The sequence below is a fragment of the Sclerotinia sclerotiorum genome, genomic scaffold, assembly GCF_000146945.2.
Source record: "Sclerotinia sclerotiorum 1980 UF-70 scaffold_21 genomic scaffold, whole genome shotgun sequence".
Taxonomy (NCBI): Eukaryota; Fungi; Ascomycota; class Leotiomycetes; order Helotiales; family Sclerotiniaceae; genus Sclerotinia; species Sclerotinia sclerotiorum.
In genome coordinates, this window is record NW_001820815.1 from 769,384 (window position 1) to 787,686 (window position 18,303).

Sequence of the window (18,303 nt, forward strand, 5' to 3'; positions counted from 1 at the left end):
GGAATGGGGGAATGGGAAGAAAACGGCGGTAAATGGGAAGGGTTGTCCCCCAAAACAGCGACAGTGAGATTAGAGAGAGTGTGTGTGTGAGTGGGTTGGGTGGGTGGGCGAGTGAGTGGGTGAGTGATTGATTGATTGATTGAGGGATCGAGGGACGGAGTGATGGAGTGATTGAGTGATTGAGTGATTGAGTTTAGTTGGATGAATAGATAGATAGATGGATAGGGATGGGGGAATTGATGAGATATTTTTGGTGGTACCTTACGGAGAGGAGCAGATTAGACTTGGGTACGGAGACTTTAGACTTGGACTTAGATTTAGAATCCAACTACCCAGCAGGTACCTAGTGTGCCTAGTATGCCTACCTAGCATACCTAGCATACCTAGCATACCTAGCATACCTACCTGGTATAAACACCATCAAGTCCTTTGGATACTTTCACCTTATTCACCGGCCCCACTGACATCAATCTTGTTGTGGTTAGACCGCAAGGATATGCCCTTTGATTAATTTGGGCCAAAGAGTGGAAAATCAACAGATATGGCCCGGGATGGCTTAGATCGGCTTTTTTATTTTATGTTGATTAATGCAAATCTATCGTCATCCTGTAAGCCAATTATCTGATTAGATCTCATCAGTATAATTAAGGCTATTCCTTCTTTTATTCTAGTTCAATTTTAGAAGATTAAACTCGAATTTTAATTATGGCCCAGGGGTAAAATCTTCCATTTTTCATTTTCCATTCTCCATTTCCATTTGCATTCCCATTTCCATTTCCAATTTCCATGTTTTCATCCATAGTCCTATTTTCTTCTTGGGCACATTCACTTTAGGGGTACTGCTGGGTACCGACCATATAAGATTACAAAGTAAAAGCACTTTGTTCAGGCGCAAAAGAGATGAGGTTTCAATCACTACAGCACACATGTGGCCTATAAGATAGACTGTCATGTTATGATACACAAGCTTTTATTTACTACTACAGCATACACACAAATCGTCTGTAAGGACAGAAAGACTACAGAGTCATGGTATGGTATACAAGCCTTCGTCTACTCCAGGATACCTACCTAGTACACAGCCTGTAAGGGCTGTGAAGTTATGATATGATAAACAAGCTTTAAGATCGAGGCATTTTTCTCCTCGATTATCTCACCTGGCTACAGTAGAAGGATCATCATTTGGAAATTCCTAGGTAGCATCAACCTGTCAATTATTACAATGAACGCCTTCAATCTCCAATCCTATGGTATTGATAGTGAACAGACCTCATATCTCACACCTTGAGATTCAATAACTAGGTAGTCTGTTTCCTTGGTACTTGGCATGCTAGGTAGGTATTCACCAGAGGCCTCGGAACGTTTGTAAGGAATTTAACAGTAGGAGAGGAATTCATTATTTCTCTATGAGTATTGCCAATGCCATCACGCAAAGGCAAGGAAGAAATGCAATAATTACCTAGGTAGGTAGTCATTATTACTTTCTGCACGGCGCCTTCCATTTACAAGTACTTCGGTACATACAAGTTATACAACCATAGCAGTATCAAAGTTATTATTATTTAGTTCACTACTACAATATATATCGCCAATATTATATTCAAACACTAGTACAAATACCCCATAACCATCCTACAATTTACACAGCAATCGTACTTGTACCACCCAAATGAGGCTTCCCCCGATACACCCCGTATAGAAGCTCACATTTAATAATTCCCTTTCTTTATATCATTCGACATGATTTCACATCCAAGACGTCTCGGTTTCGCCCAAGAAAGTGGGACTTCCATACATACGGATTCAAAAGGCATTTATTTTTAGACCATCTTGCTCTTCAACCCAGTATATTGGCAATGGATTAGTAAGGTGACACACCCTCTTCCAATATGTTCTTTGGTGCGAGGTAGACGCTTCCATCATTCATCTTCTTTTCTGCCAAGCTCTAACGATAGAGATATGCCTTGGAGGATTTGTGTTCCCTCCAAACGGCGGTTCTGTTGGACGTTTCATCTTGAGCGTTTACATTTTGACATCTTGTTGGTGCCAGAGCTTTAATTCCTTCTTTACCCTTCTCACCCCACGTTTCCGTCTCCTCACGAGCCTCCCGTCTATAATCCTAGTCATCCAAATCAGAAAAGTGAGCATCTCGCTATTTCACACCAATCTGTTTTCACAACACAAAAAAGCCGACTTCGATGGTTGCTGCAGTGGGTTGTCAAAATGCAAGCAGTGGAGGAGATACACGGATGAACTTGCCGCCTCTCAAATGAACATTACCACCTGTGATAAATCTCGGGTTCGTGCCCGTGGTCAGCACTACCTATCATGCATACCTACCTCAACGCCAAAAGAGGTGAGGTGCAGATTCAGCCAGCCTGCTGGCGTCCAGATTTTACCGAAGTCTGGAGATGGAGAAGATAGGAGTTGAGAGTGAAGATTTTGAGTGGTCAACGGTCGCAGATCCACAAAGCATAAACTTCTGTTTAAATGCTGGAATAGGTTACATGAAGTGGCATAGAGAAAAGCTTGGAAGGGACGTTTGCCTTTGAAACGCTGCAACATTCAACACCATACATTTTTCAACGCGTGTAAGATCAAATCAACATCCAATTCGCACCTCCCTCCATAGATCTGGTGGGTTCCACAATTTTTGAACTTTCCAGTCAAGGCTTACACTGCTGCAAACTAAGTTCACGGACAACCTCTTGTCCTACATCTATCGTACTAGTATAACCCTTCTCATACCTGCGTGCTGTTGTGGAGCTTTTGAGTTGCGATGAACCAAGTATTATGAGAACTTCACATGTATTTCACATGCCCATTCATCCTTCTTCCATCTGTCGTGTCGATCTCTTTCATATACAACGACATGCAATTTGTGTCTTGAAACATATAACATATGAAGAGAACCGCGAATGGCGGTTGTTCAAATATTCGACCTTGTCGAACACTTTTTCACAATCGACACCGACAGTCCGATCACACTTATGTTTGCTTTAACTGAATTTGTTGAGATGCATATAATGTCTCTAATGCATTTGACGCTGCCAGCTTGTCACGGACCATGATACAGCTAATTAACCCTTGATCTCCTCGTACAGATACATTATCACCAGGTGCAATTCTGCGATGGCGAGATTCGAGTGGAAAGGCGATAGATTAATCAAAGTAGAGTTGTGGGAGTTGTTAGAGCGGTAATACATAGTAGATGAGAGGAAATGAATTTTGGACTGTGATGATTTTGATAAGATTGTCTGATGATTTTACAATTCCATAAGGTTATCATAATTTACATGACTGCGACAGTGCGACTTTGGACGCGGAAATAAAACCGTAGTTCAATGATCATTGGTAGCCTCGTTGGTTGTTTATGTCTATTATGAGTTAGTCGCGCTGTGTGTATGCACCTATCAACAAGGATACGCGAGGATGCTGTGATGATTTTCTCTTATGCTTGATTTTCTTTATCGAGAAATTAAGGTCGGGGTTCAGCGAGTACGAGGACTGGGAACTGAGTGAGGGCTGCGCAGTGAGTAGTGAGAATTGAGAACTGAGAACTGAGAACTTCCTCCTCCATATGGATGTATGAAATAGGGATACTTTGCATGGTGGGTTCATATGAATACAAGGTAGTTATGATTAAGTCATGTGTCGCAATAATTCTTCCGACTACATGGTTATGGTTACGATTACGGTTATGCTTATGATCGAAACTCCCATCTTTCTTCACATTTACACCTTCAAGCATTTAGCCCAAGTTCATGGTATATCCATGAAGCTGAAGAACACAGGATAGGCTCTTATCTGCTAGCTCTTAGTTCGTTTCCACAATTTCTAGAAGATATAAGTCTTGCAAGGACAACCCAAGCCGTATTCTCACTGCGCACCTGGATGTCTGAATTTGCATCCAATTATCAATTAAGAATCAAGACAGATCCACGATACCGTTAAGTTCAACTCGAATGCTGGCGAGATGATCAACAAACTCCTGCAAATCGCAATGTCCAAAGTACTTGGATGTACTTGGATGTCCCTCGGTGGTTGTAGATTACTTTCAATCATTATCAAATACACCACTACACCTGCTACAACCTCATGAATATCCTCAAATATATCCCCGCTAGAGACCCAACGAAACCATCAATATATTGATCCATTCACCTCCGTGCTTGACGAGCGCTCAGCGCAGGAACAGATACACTGAGGACACGTCATGTTCTGCACGATAATCATTGCAGGAACATAACCAGATATTATTGGCGTTACCCAACATACACAACAGGTACAAATCAATATCATTGGACTTCTCTCCCTCAGGTTTCTTGGGCATGCAACTTTAAATGCGGACTTTCCAAGAACTAAAACTATGTCACACTGCCACCACCTGCATTTTTCCCCTTCAATCGGATATTATTCTCAAAATATCAGATCAACGCTGGTCGGCCGGTCCAGTACAATGGGTCAAGCTTCGGTCTGTTCTGTTTGCCTATGGGGGTTAATATTTCCAAGATTATGCAGGTCGGAATGCCCTCGATCAATTCCAAAACACGCAAATTACCCTGTAGGAGTGAGAGGAGGGAATTAGCTTGAACAATCAAAAGAACAAGCATCAACACATCAAGACTCGAAGATACGCTTTAAGATGTACCTACTACCTAGCAGGACATACATATACTAGACGATCCTTTTTACTCCCATTGACCAATCAGACCCGAAAAGACGTCTTCTTGAGATTTTTGAATCTTCATGTTCCTAGTCAAACTCGACCACCAGCTTTTTGATACGAGGCGACAACGAGATAGTGGTGGAGTATCTCCTGTACTCGATACAATATTTACCCCACACCCAGAATGCTCGAGGTTCATCCCGTCTCTTGTTGAAATACTTACATGATACTCTAGTACCTTCTTATCTAGCCATAGTACACTTATCGGACAGACGGGCTTGGTGCCATTTTTTATTTTTTTTCAATATCTCGAATGTATATTCTCAATAGGTAATGTAAGATCTTACAGAATAATGAATGTACTTCCGTAGCGCGGAAAGGGCTTCACCCCACTTTTTACCACCCCGAATTCATACAAGTATCCAATATTAAGACTTACAATAATCCCGTCTCCTCCATACTTTCTAAGTAATTAACCAAAAACAATTGCCGCCAGTATGGCCCGCGGTATCCATTTCAATATCACTCTTTAGAATAGGAAATCTAAGAGATAATTTATCCTCTATCCGATAGACATTATATCATGATCAGCAATCTCTTCACATTCGATATCTTACACTAGAAAGAAGATTTAGATCTCGAAAATCTCGAAAATCTCTACCCCAGATATTGTCCACATCTATCTGGTGCAAACCCATCCATCCCCTTGTTAATATCACTTGATCAAGCCCTCAAGAAGTCAAGGGCCTTGGAATAACCTTTGCCATCCTGTCCGTCCGTTATACTTGTCAATCAATACTTGGTGGATACGCACGCTTTGACGACATTTACGGAGCACATACGCTCCATTGATGATTGCTAGTGAAGTGATTTCGATTTGTGGACCAAAGTACCAATCTAGGACCATTCAGTCCATCTGTGATTCATTCGAGCGCATCGAAAATTTGTCCTGTAGGAATCATCACATGAACATGAGCCGCTTGATCCATCATCAATAGCATATATGTACGAAGTATGTATGATATAATAGGGGGCGAAGAAAAATCCCAGGAACTCTGTCCGTTCAACGTTGGCACTGAGCTCTTTTGGGTTTGGAATGCAGGACATGGCAGGAAAATGAGGAGCTCGCTAGCAAAAACTTTCGCGCTTACATGCATTGCATATCTGAGACTGCAAAAGAATGTTGATATTATACTTGCATTAAGTATTATATTTTGGAAAAAAAAAAGTCTCTTTGCGGCACAGCACAGATTCGACTTTTAAACCTGGGTAGAATTCAGAATTGCCGTTGGTGTGGTATTATTCTCGACTATGTGATCATAGGTAGTAAATGTAGACCGAGAGGAGCTAATCAGATGTTTGCTGATTATAAAGCATTGCTAAACACGCACCTCCCAATCATCACTGAGAGAGTTAAAAGATTACGATAATGATAAACATGTGATATCTCAGCCTTGCGAATCCTTACCTCGATCAAACTTCTTTCGCGTTCGATATATTAAATTAAATACGAGATGCCTCCAGAACTCATACCATCAGATGAGGAATATGCATCATCAGAAGATGAGGATTTCGCCCCAGATGCAGTACCAGCACAAGAAGAATCATCAGAGTCAGAAGCAGAAGATGAAGGTTCTACTGCGGTAATAGATAAGCCGAAGAAAAAGACGGCAAAAAGGAAACGCGGTAATGATGAAGAGGCGGAGGATGCGGGATTTGAGAACTCGGGCGATGAAGCTATTATTGAAAAGGGCTTGAAAAGGCGGAAGAAGAGGAGTAGGAAGGATGGGAGAGATGGGGAGGAAGACGAGGGTGGTGAGGGAGGCTTGGTTAAGACGAGGAGTATGCGCGCTCAAGAGTATGTGTACGATCAGATATTTGCGAACGTCTTTGCTGATGATTGTCTGTAGAAAGATTGAGAAGAAACCCCTCGCAGATACCAAAGCCGCAACAGTTGACGTAGATGCCTTGTGGGCAGCCATGATATCTGGCAAACCCGCCTCATCCACCATCACCGAACCCAAACCTTCTGCAAAACCCGTAAACGTATCCACAAGTCCAAAAACAGAGAGTAAGTCGCCGGAACTACATAGAGAATCCAGAGAACGCAGCAGCCTCAACGAAGACCCAGATTCTATGATTATGATGAAACGTACCTACAATTTCGCCGGGAAGGTTATCACAGAGCAAAAACTCGTATCGAAAGATTCCGCGGAAGCAAAACTCTTTCTCGCATCTCAAGAATCTGATGCTGGAAAGGAGGGGAATAAGGGGAAAGAAGCGGAACTTTTCGTCAAGCCAAAACGCAATCTTAAAAAGGCTCGTCGTTCGATCTTTGAACCTATTGTAGAAAATCTCACACCTCAAAGAACAGATTTGTATTTTGGCACAGCAGCGGCTGCGAGGAATTTGGTTGGGGGTGTGGGTGCAGGGAAGGAAGCGAAGAAATTAAATACAGTAGAAAAGAGCGCGATGGATTGGGCTGGGTTTGTGGATAAAGAGGGTTATAAGGATGAGTTGGATGCAGCGGGCAAGAAGAAGGGGGCGTACGGGGAGAGACAGGCTTTCTTAGCGAGGGTGGAGGCTAAGAAGGTGGAGGATGAGAGGAGGGCGAGGGGGTTACCTATTTAGGGTTATTATGTTCTTTATATTCTTTATGAGGTTGGTCTTAGGGTTTGGAGTATAGGATATAGGCGTTGCATATGACCTGTCGGATTATGAATGAATCAGAGTGGTTGCTAGCGCGTTGATATAATTCCAATGCTGATGTATGGTCAAGGACTAATCATTATAAAAACACATGCATTGTATACCACTCAATAACAGTCTATTAATCCATCTATGTCCCCTTCTTCACTATCATAAATTTTATATTAGATATTTAAAAAATGAAAAATAGAAAAGACTACTATAGTAATCTTACCTAGTAATTATAAAAATCACCAGTAAAGAAGTAGGAATCAGAGCTGATAATCAATCAGGATTGAAAAAGTAAGGAGTTGTCGAACGAATTTGTTTGTTAGCCAATGTGAGGGTGAAGGTGATTAGAGGATGAGAAGTACATGATGGATAATAGATGGATCGTAAGGTGTTTAGCTTGTTAAATGGGAGAGATTGATGAAGAACGATGAGACGATACTGCACAATAAAGTATAGGAAAACTCTTCTACACATACGTATCCTATATATGAATCGCTAAAAATATTCTCGCTAAAGGTAGGAATATCCATTCTTTCTCCCCCAAGCCCGCGTTATAACCTAACCGCTAATCCATCTGGGTATTTCGCATAAAAGGAGAGATGAGATGTCTGATATGAAAAATGCCGACCCGCCCGCCTTTACCCTATAAACACCGCTCGTTTCATGAGACATTAATAATCCATGCTGTGCTGTCCATCCATATACATTCGTATGCCTAGCAATAACCCTCATTCCTATGTAGACCAAGATCCCTTCCTTCCTAATTACCTGGTACTCACTTGACTTCATTTCCTAACGCTACCATACAAGGCCAAGTTCCAAGCCTTGGTGAATAGATTCGCAACTAGCCCCACAGTCGCCAAAACGATGAAGATGTTGAAAACTTCCCACCAATGCTTTGGTTTGACTTCGGTCTCAATGAACTCCTCTATAGTCCCCTCTTTCGAAGTCACGTTAGGCGGAAATCGACCAGTAACCATGTATTGCTCCATCAAAGCATCTTTCTCATACCACCTCTCCCGTAGCCATACTTCAAATTTTTCGGCATTATCCAAAGGTATATCGGCGATTTTGAATCGACGCCAATAGAGGTTCACTGATTTTGGTGGCCGTCCCTCGATGTATGAGGAGGTTAAAGTAAAGTAATCCTGGCCAAACTTCCCTCTCCTAGAAACTATTAGAACAATCGGCTGCTTTGAGGAGGCAGGTAGTACTTACGGAACACCTTCGTAAGCCATTGTACAATCGTATACATAATCGACCGTCTTTTTTAACTCGTTCAAACTAAAAAATAAGCCAGTACTCCTTGGAAGAAGAACATGTTCCATATCCTTAACACCTATCTTCTCTGCCCATCTTGCACTCGCCTCTCTTCTGTTGTCGCTTGCATTCGTACCCTCGGGGAACAATAGAAGCCACATAGGATCGAGTTCCAAAGCCCCTGGTCGTTTCTCTTGAAGTTGCTTGAATCGATGGGCCATTACCGGTCGGTCTTTTTCCATCTTCCTCGACATGAATATAAAATTATAAAACTGCATTCCCCAACCAATAATCGGAACCCATTTAAGAGAGTTTTTTGCAATAATATAAATATAACCATGTGTTTGAGGCTGATTAGTGTAAGCCACCCACCAGAGGTAAAGCCAATCTGTGTAAAGCTAACAAACATTAGTTTCGTGAAGCTTCCTCGCCGCAAACTTGTGCATACCTGATGATTCGCGATCAAAATCAATCTTTCTGGGAAATGGCATTCTGCTCTCCCATCGGCAGTTTTGCGCAATTGCCCCGCTACCGAAGCATCACCACTTATTCTAACCACTGTTGGACTCCACCATTGTGTCATGGTCGTTATTACAAGGCCGAAAGATTGTTTCGTGAGTGCCATCCATGAATAGTATATATCTCGGTTTATCCAGTACAAAGGTATGCCGATCAGTTGGGTAGCTTGAATCCTTGTACGGGTCAGTAAAGAATCTCGAAGCTCAAGCCGCGCAACTTACGTAGAACAAGCAGCCCAGAAATAAGTCGCGAAGCTTAACAATCTGCAAACTTGTGCGACAAATCCGTGTCTAACTTCACCAGAAGGATGATCTCCAATGGCCTTTTCCTTAGTTCCTCCTCCAAAATCCGGTACGGGTGCTGGCATAGCTGAGGCCTTATGCCTTTGCTTGAGATTGGGGTCGGCCATGATGGTTGTTTGAAATTTGTGAATCAGATTACTCTTGGAGAAGAGTTTTCCAAAGGCGAGCTCTGGGATTAAATAGCCCACAGCTACCTAGTAGGGATTTTGAGAAGTTGTAGACTAGGCAGATTTGTCGTGTGCTCGGGAAGGCGGGAAGGCTAGAAAGCTAGAAAGCTAAAGGGCTGAGGGCTAGAAGGCTGTGTCGTAGTATCTAGTGTCGTAGCACTGGCAGCTAATGTGGTAGCGCCAGGTTGCTTTGGTGGGGTGAATTGAGAAGCTCACTGGTGGTTTTACACGAGTAAATGTAAAAGTCAAGCATAAAGAATCTTATATCATAAAACTTTCTTCATTTTGAATACGCCTAGTGGGTAGAGGTAGAAGTATATAGACATGTATATATGTGTATGTAGATATATATATAATATATAGATATATATGTAGTTGCCAATATGTTCATGTTCAAAATTTAGTGATGTGACGTAAATTAAAATTTCAAGTTGCCGGTAATAGAATAGGTTAACCTTAGGGACTAGGTCACTGGCGGGTATAGGTAGGGTAGGTAGGTAATTGCTGAATGGCATGTGAGAGAGAGCTTGTTCATTCATTCTACAGATGTCAGATACAGAGTATTTCTACGGTGGCCTTCTTTTCTCGGACCAGCCGGAAAATACTGATGCACGGGCCATGTCTTCATTTTGGATTAGAGTTTCCTAGAATAATAACTTCTCTCCCCCAACTATCATCAACATTAATAAGCTCGCTCGGACTCTCCACCAATTATGTTAATTGTACCCCTCTTGTGTCCACCACTTACTCTATCCACCGTTTGATCAGACCTTCCTAGATCGGTTGGTGTAAGATCATCTCGGCACTTTGGCTAGTGTGTGCAACGAGATCATCTGAATCTCATACGATTTTCGACATTTCACCATGTTCATGTTCACGTTCTCCAGGCCTTGGTCAAGAACTTGCTCCAAACAAGTTAGATCTTTTACCACTACCAATCCAAGATCCGAGATCTTAGACATCAGGAGTTTACCGGATAGATTCGTTCCTAGATATCATAGTAAGTCCACACATACTGTACTGTCCTTGTACCTACCTCAATCCAAATACTCACGTGGAAATTTATAGGAGCCAAAGAGAGTGATTTGCTCTCTTTACAATGGCCTTCACCTCCTCGCAATCTCTTGATCATAAAGAAGGATCGTGCTCCAGCCGTCACCGAGGCTCTATTTGAATATGTCAAGTTCGTTCAATATACTCATACCTGTAAAAGGTTCCCCTAGCTGACTAGGTACTAGACATATACACTCGAACTACAAAAATGCAGCTCTCATTTTTGAGCAAAAGGTGGCAGAGAGTATACACAATTCTTTGACATTTCCAGTATATACCACTGACGTTCCATCTCTCTTCCCATCTAAGGTTGACATGGTAACGACACTTGGTGGAGATGGAACAATCCTACATGCGTCGTCTCTTTTCAGCACAACCCGCCATGTTCCTCCAATTCTTTCCTTTAGCATGGGTACCCTGGGATTCCTAGGAGAATGGAAGTTCGCTGAATATAAGCGAGCCTTCCGAGAAGTCTATATGTCGGGAGCGGCTGCAGGGTCTCATCTCTTTCAAGACGAGATGCATCCTCATATCCAAACTTCGACGTCAGAAAAGACTGATGATATGTCTGGATGGTCGAGTGTTAGAGGCAAGTCGATGGGGTCAACCAGGGGCTCGAAAGTACTTCTCAGGAATAGATTGAAGGTCGAGGTCTTTGATACAAATGGTAAAAGTACGCGAGAGAGTGCAGAGGGAGATGTGCATGCCATGAATGAAGTTATCATCCATCGAGGAAAAGAAGCACATTTGGCTATTATCGAAGTTTTTGTCAATAATCAATTTTTGACCGAGGCTGTTGCGGATGGTATGATCATTTCTACACCAACGGGGAGTACGGCATATAGTTTGAGTGCTGGTGGTAGTATAGTTCATCCACTCGTGAGCAGCCTTCTTCTAACTCCGATCTGTCCGAGGAGTCTTTCATTTAGACCTCTTGTTGTACCTGCAAACACGCCGATCAAACTTCGATTAAGTGATAAGAATCGAGGAAGGGAATTGGAGGTTAGTATCGACGGGCAAAGACGAAACATAGGAGTTGGCGTCGGCATGGAAATAAGAGTTCAGGGCGAGGAAATGATGAAAGGTAGCAACGAATGGGGTGGAGGTGTTCCATGTGTCATGAGAGGGCCTAAAAGTGGCATGAAGGATGATGACGGCTGGGTTGGAGGCTTGAATAGCCTGCTGAAGTTTAACCATCCTTTTGGCGAACAATAATATCCAATAGCTACTGACAAGTGGATTTTGATGTTGCTACCGAAGCTGGATTGATTTATCCCCATTAGTAACATAATCATTAAGGTACGTTCCGAAGTCTATGATTTCGCTCTTCTAGGTCTAATGCTACGTAGATATCTTGGCTCGTGCTATTCTTTGCAAGGCCGGGGACCAGCTCCTGAGCCGTTTTTGATTACAAGAAGTCTCAACTAAATTACCACTTCTGTGAGTGAGCGTTCTGCGCCAGCCAAGAGCCTCGAGGTCAAGTCTGCCACAAATCGAAGCGTATGTGTTAGGTTCCGAGTCATCTCCTCAATTCTGCCTGACCCACATATGAATATTGTACATTATGAGATCAGGGTTATATGATCCACCACGGAACTTGATAGATTTCATGGCTTTTCTATCTAGTCCTCATCTTGGTACGATCGATCTTACCAAGGACTTGGACCATCAGAAGACTCTATTGAAGGATTGTGAGAGAACAGTCATCCACCCGCCAAATATTTCGTTAGAAATGTAGTGAAACAAGATTACAATGTTCGGATGCGCCCTCGGTACTTTCGGTTGATTCCTGTCTAGCCGTACTAGCAACGTCGATCGTGTAAGTTCCCCAGCGAGGTAAAATCGGGATATATTTCTATCACATATCTCATTTTCTTCCACATCATCGGTCTTCACCGATTACTTGTATATTGTTATGTTTCCACTGTCAAAGCACGTAACACACTCCTCGAGGTCTCAATCAAGTTGTGAAGTTAGCACTCTTGACTCTACCACGTTGCTGGTATCTTTTTATCTACTCGGCGATTTTGTTGTAGTATCCGAGATTCTAAGTTACATCGCAAGTTAAGATCTGTCCAATTTTGGTAATCCATACTATCCTATCATTTAAAGCGATCAGATTTTTGGCCGACGATTTTGTAATACACAGGAGTACAAATATACCGTCGATCTGGTCACTCATCATACTCTCGTATATGTCTTTCGCGCTATCTACATGACTGTCATACTTTATAGAACAAGCTGAAAATCAAGCTAGAACATAATTTAAACAAGGCTAGAGCTAGACTTCATTGACGCGAACAGTGTGGATTTGTATCCCAAAATCCACCAACAAGAAGAACCTTTCGTGCGATTCCATCACCTCTGTAGACTATCACTTGTTCTTTCTCGTGTTTTGCGCCTTGGACGTCCTTCTTTTCTCGATTCAATCATGTCCATGATATTTGCAAATCTAACATCCGAAAGGTCATCGTCGATGAGATACTTCCTTTGCCGGAACATGGGAATTCCGGCCAAGAAAAACGGGAAAAACAATTCTTGCCAGATTTAGTAATATCGTTCAATAACACTGGATGTGTTTGTTTCAAGCTCAAGTGAGCTAGTCGTTGGTATTATGCCATGGAAATGGATATATAAAGAGAGGCAGGAGCGGCCCAACCTCTCTTTCCTCATCGCAACAACAACATCCAGTCTTCAATCAACAATATCTCAACCGACAGGCAGCAGCCAACAGCCAAAAACTCAAACAACACTTCCGTCATTAAACATCTCGACAGCCACCACCAATTAATCGTAATGCATTTCACTCAAGCTACTTCTGCCATTTTGGCTACTCTTGCTTTCTCTTCTACAGTCTTCGCCGGTGTTCTTAGGACGGCCGATTCATTCTGCTCCAGCGCTGCAGGCTGCGTATGGCAAAACCCAGCTTCTTGGCCAGGTGTTCTTGAGTGCAGCTGCAACCTTGCCTCGCCAGATGGAACTTCAAAGTATGTGCTCTGAACTCTCTTTTTCCGCCCAAAGTTCAATCCAATTATATGGGTTGGAATATTTAAAAGCAATCAACTAACGAGTTTTTCAGGCTTCTCCTCCAAGGCTATACTGACTGGAACTACGAAGGATTTGTCTACAATGGTTATTCCACTCCCGGTGTATGCAATGAAATGCCTGCTCTTTTCAACAAGAATACGGAGTCAATCAACATCAATGTTGAGAACACTCCTGGTTGTTGGCTCTACACCCAACCAGGCGTAAGAACGCCCCTTCATTCAAGCCCTTATCTAAACACCTCTAGAGTTTAAATAAATACTAACAATCATACTAATAATAGTGCCCTGCTGATCAACCCTATGCTATCGTCGACAAGAATGGTATCGCACAAATGCAAGGCATTTACGACCACGGCGTCCAAAGTTGGATCTGCGATCCTTTAACTTCTTAGATCCTCTTCTTTTTCTTCCCGGCGGTCACGGTTACATACATATTACGATGTGGAAAAGACTAGAGTTTTCTATAGCTTGAAAAATGGGGATCGACTGGTATTTGAGCGATCGAGCACCGGCGAAAGTGTTGAGATGATTGGAGATAGATGGTGTATGGGAGGATCTCTTTTTCGTTTTGGGCTCTTTTCTGGTCTTTGCTTTTCTTTTCTTTTCTTTCGGTTGATGGTGGGACTAGTGGATTGATGGTGATTTGTTATTCTCTTTTGTTAGGGCGATGGAAGCGGTTCTTTGGGGATGATTTCAGGAGGACTTTCAAATACTTCTTTCAGGGGGAATCCAACATTCTCGCCCATTTTTAACACTTTTAATTTTCATTTTACATCGCTAAATATCGGTCGTTGGTGTTAGTTAGCAAGCTATATTATCAATTGAAGTTAACTTTATTTTTCTTCAACCTTTGACTCGATTTAGATGATATCACCGACTGGATAATTACGCTGCAATATTGTTGCATGAAACTATATCACCATATGATCACATCCTACTTCCTTGTAAGTAACCCTCGCTCCCAAACTTCTCCATCCCTCAAAATCACAACAGATCTCCACTAACCATTCCCTCAAACAGTATACCTAAACTCTGGATGTCTATGACCCAACATCTCCGTATGTCCCTCCACCAACCTCCCATCTCTCATCCCTCTCTCCCGCATCCCATTTTCCCATTTGCAATACCACATCGTAATACTAGTAACTATGAGACACAAACCTAACATACCGAGATTTATCGCATGACCTGCTGTATAGCGAGGTGCATCTTCGGCTATATATGTGAAGGTTGCGATGAAGGCGGCGATATTGGCGAGACCGATTTGTAATCCTGAGGCGGAAGCGCGGACGTAGTGGGGGGAGGTGTTGTTTGCTAGCCAGCCTGGTATGGGAATTAATTTGAAAGTATGACGAGATGGTGAAGAAGAAATAGCAGGGATGAGAAATTGGAAATTGAGCATCTGAAATTGAAACATACCCATGACGACAGGCGGACAGGCAAAACTTCCAGCAGCGACGAGAAACGTACCGCCATATTGGACATGGGGTTTCGAAATGGTGATGAGCATTATATAGCCGATTATGGCGATGCTAGAACAGATGAGCATGAAGATTCCGCGGCGCTTGAAGTAGTCTGAGAGAGATGTGACGAGGATTACGCTGAGGAAGGCGACCATGTTTGGAGGGACGGTTAGGAGATTTGCTGATGGTTTGTTAGGTTGGCGTTTTATAAGAAATAGGTAAGAATGAAAAGGGGGGAAGTGGATTAGTTACCATTTATACGAGTATAACCCAGCGCAGTAATAATAGTCGGTAGGAAAAGGGAAAAGGAATAAATAGGAGTAATGACGGCAAAGAAGTTAAGTGAAAGTAACCAAGTATTCCAATTGAACACGGCTAATTTTACCCAGTGCCAATTGAATTTCTCATTATCTATGTTGGCAACCGGAGAAGCTCCACGATAATCAAGTTTCATACGATGGATAGCGACATATCGTTCTTCTTCCGTTAAAAACTTGGCGTGGGAAGGTGTATGGGGCAGAAAAAATATCGTCACAATTCCAAAGATGACGGTAATAGCACCTTCGACAAAGAAAATGAAGGGCCAGCCATTATACCCCGGAGTTTTAATCTTCGAAAGCCCAGTAGCGAGGAGACCTCCAAAGGCTCCGGATAATGGAGCAGCACAGTAAAAGAGGCCGATTCGACGCATGAGTTGGTGACGACGATAGAACATGGCAAGGTAGATTATCAGGCCTCCCAGTAATCCACCTTCCATGAGCCCGAGAAAAAAACGAGCAGCTAGTAACGAGTTCCATGTTTCTACCCATCCGATACAGAGACTTATGGTGCCCCATCCTATGATTAAGGCGGGGAGGTAGTATCCAGCGCCTATTTTCTTAACAAGCCAATTCGACGGAACTGTATTGTAGAATTAGCATCAAATATCGAGCGAGGGGTAAAATGCATACTATCAACACAAATATAGGGTACGTAAAAGATAGTCAACGCAATATTAAACTTTGTTCCCGTTAGAATATTCAAGTCCGCAGCCAATCCATCGATCTTAGCATTCCCAATATTAGAGCGGTCAATGAAAGCCAGCAGCCATAGTCCAAATAACCACGGCACAACATTTCTATCGAATTTCTTCGTAATGAGCCGATCTAATTCTTTCGTAATTTGGCTTTCTTCGCCTGGGGGCGTGGCGTCCACGGTCTCGTGTTCAGCTTGTACTGGCTTGTCGTCGTGTATCTCTGAACCAGGAGTAGCTGAGATGTTTTCTGAGGTTTCTGTGGCTGTTGTCATGATTGACCGGGTTAGGATAGAATTGAAGGTTCTCGATGCAAGGACTTCGTCCGAGGAATATTTTGAACACACTTTGTGTATTGTAACACCACAGATTCTCCACCTACTTTTTAGATTTGGTGACACCATATACAAATAAACGTTGGTGATGGAAAAAATAAGTTAAAAAACGGCACTTTGAATGCGGGGAAGGAGGATGATGCGGGGTTGAACAAGGGGGCATGTTAAATGCAAGCTGCAGAACATGGATATTATCCAATGAAACATTACTGACTCTCTATGAAGATAAGCAGGATGTAACGTACTGTGTATTGCGATGAAGGTCGCAAAAGCTTGTGACAATATAACGAGATATGTGTATAGCAATGGGTAGAAACAGTGAACAGTGCCATCCAATGAACGATACTCAAGTCCTATACTAACTTCCGAAAGCTGTGGATGTAGCTAAATAAAACTAGATACACAAAGTTCAGACAGACAAGAGCTTTAGGAGGTCACGTTTGGTCACGTTTCAGCGTCGTTCTCACTGTTGACCAAATCTTTGACCCTTGTTAATTATCGTTAGACTGTACTAGCTCATTTCCTCTCCCTAAACCACAAATAATTTCCCATTATTGTTGCCAAAAAAAAAAAAAGCGTCTCCAGGGAACTAGAGAACTTGGCGTGATGGTTCTTGCACGTGCCGAGCATATAAGTGACTTACGTGCCGTTGTACCAGATCGTCTTGAAATACCTTATATGGCCGGCAGCTTTCCGAGTAAAACGAATCCCGCTACTTCCATAGCCTATCTGTGCATTTGTTTGCCTCGGAAATTCCCCACGTCACGTAAAAGTTATTCATTACATCCTTCGCAATCTCGGTATCCTCACGATCAAAATATTTACCTTTCTCCGCAGCAGGCCAGCCTTCGTTTACGCCAGCATAGAATCTTCCTGCATTCCCAAAAAAAACTCTTTTGAAATGCGTATCCGCTTCTTTATCGTATGTGTACTTCATTTGATAGAATAATTTGAACAAGGTTGCCCGCATACTGTGCTCGCGATTCTAGGGCAAAATACCATAGATGTTTCTGAAATCCGTATAGCTAGCATCTTCATTATCCCAGCCAAGAAACTTGTAATGCGTAAAGTCTAGGTCGATGTGACATCATGACAGTCGCTGTTGCGCAGGCGGTTGGCCTCTTTATCTCGCCGACCCCGACCCTCGATATGAATCCATTCCCCTCCAAAAAATTTCCCTGAATGCCCTGTTCAAAAACTCCCTTGCGGGCATCTAAACTGTTGGAGATATAGTATCTTTCAGAGCCCTATCTTTGGTTTGGAGGCCAGCGGGTGATTGACAACCTCGAGTCTTGCTTATATTGTTCCTCAATTGTCTTAACACCATTAGCATTTTATGAATAGCAGATCAAATTGGGTAGTCTATCTTACCTCAAGTTCTGATTTCGCTTCTTCTCCTCTCGTAGCAATACGTGCTTCCTCCTCGGCGACGAACTTTCCTTCGTTGAAATATTTCAGACATGCCTTCTATGATACTCTTCAATACTGTGTAGGAATATTGAGCGATCGCGTGACGTTCCCCTGAGCGATTGTCTTATTGATACGCTGTGACGTATAGTTGGTCGATGTAACCTTATTACAGGCATTAATCAAGTAACTTTTTACTTACAGAACAGCCAAAAAGGCCGATCGGCTAAAGACTACTTAGTGGCGTCGAGCTTTTCTTTTGTTAACCTTTAGACCCGTTCTTGACCGAGATCAGAAAGTTCCAGACCAAATTTCGTCTGAGCTGCAAGAAGCTCTTCGAATTTTGTTCTCTCTTGTCTTTATCTTGAT

The 18,303-nt window shown here is 42.6% G+C and overlaps 7 protein-coding genes across 7 annotated transcripts; 3 read left to right on the plus strand and 4 right to left on the minus strand.

Moving 5' to 3' along the window:
- Window positions 1-1,945: 1,945 nt before the first annotated feature.
- On the minus strand, window positions 1,946-2,334 carry SS1G_12644 (predicted protein; the record flags this gene model as incomplete). The annotated part of the gene is made up of 2 exons (XM_001586607.1): window positions 1,946-2,111; window positions 2,324-2,334. 2 exons carry the CDS (start codon window positions 2,332-2,334, stop codon window positions 1,946-1,948), a joined length of 177 nt encoding a protein of 58 aa, XP_001586657.1.
- A 3,849-nt stretch (window positions 2,335-6,183) lies between these two features.
- On the plus strand, window positions 6,184-7,300 carry SS1G_12645 (hypothetical protein; the record flags this gene model as incomplete). Its single annotated transcript, XM_001586608.1, has 2 exons — window positions 6,184-6,527; window positions 6,580-7,300. The coding sequence occupies 2 exons, from the start codon at window positions 6,184-6,186 to the stop codon at window positions 7,298-7,300; spliced, it is 1,065 nt and encodes a 354-aa protein (XP_001586658.1).
- Window positions 7,301-8,154: 854 nt separating this feature from the next.
- On the minus strand, window positions 8,155-9,557 carry SS1G_12646 (hypothetical protein; the record flags this gene model as incomplete). Its single annotated transcript, XM_001586609.1, has 4 exons — window positions 8,155-8,536; window positions 8,588-9,027; window positions 9,078-9,321; window positions 9,370-9,557. 4 exons carry the CDS (start codon window positions 9,555-9,557, stop codon window positions 8,155-8,157), a joined length of 1,254 nt encoding a protein of 417 aa, XP_001586659.1.
- A 924-nt stretch (window positions 9,558-10,481) lies between these two features.
- SS1G_12647 (hypothetical protein) lies at window positions 10,482-11,885 on the plus strand (the record flags this gene model as incomplete). Its single annotated transcript, XM_001586610.1, has 3 exons — window positions 10,482-10,617; window positions 10,686-10,800; window positions 10,856-11,885. 3 exons carry the CDS (start codon window positions 10,482-10,484, stop codon window positions 11,883-11,885), a joined length of 1,281 nt encoding a protein of 426 aa, XP_001586660.1.
- Window positions 11,886-13,466: 1,581 nt separating this feature from the next.
- Window positions 13,467-14,109, plus strand: SS1G_12648 (predicted protein; the record flags this gene model as incomplete). Its single annotated transcript, XM_001586611.1, has 3 exons — window positions 13,467-13,657; window positions 13,750-13,918; window positions 13,999-14,109. 3 exons carry the CDS (start codon window positions 13,467-13,469, stop codon window positions 14,107-14,109), a joined length of 471 nt encoding a protein of 156 aa, XP_001586661.1.
- Window positions 14,110-14,729: 620 nt separating this feature from the next.
- SS1G_12649 (hypothetical protein) lies at window positions 14,730-16,467 on the minus strand (the record flags this gene model as incomplete). The annotated part of the gene is made up of 4 exons (XM_001586612.1): window positions 14,730-15,040; window positions 15,137-15,361; window positions 15,433-16,080; window positions 16,131-16,467. 4 exons carry the CDS (start codon window positions 16,465-16,467, stop codon window positions 14,730-14,732), a joined length of 1,521 nt encoding a protein of 506 aa, XP_001586662.1.
- Window positions 16,468-17,239: 772 nt separating this feature from the next.
- Window positions 17,240-17,497, minus strand: SS1G_12650 (hypothetical protein; the record flags this gene model as incomplete). The annotated part of the gene is made up of 1 exon (XM_001586613.1): window positions 17,240-17,497. One exon carries the CDS (start codon window positions 17,495-17,497, stop codon window positions 17,240-17,242), a length of 258 nt encoding a protein of 85 aa, XP_001586663.1.
- Window positions 17,498-18,303: the final 806 nt, after the last annotated feature.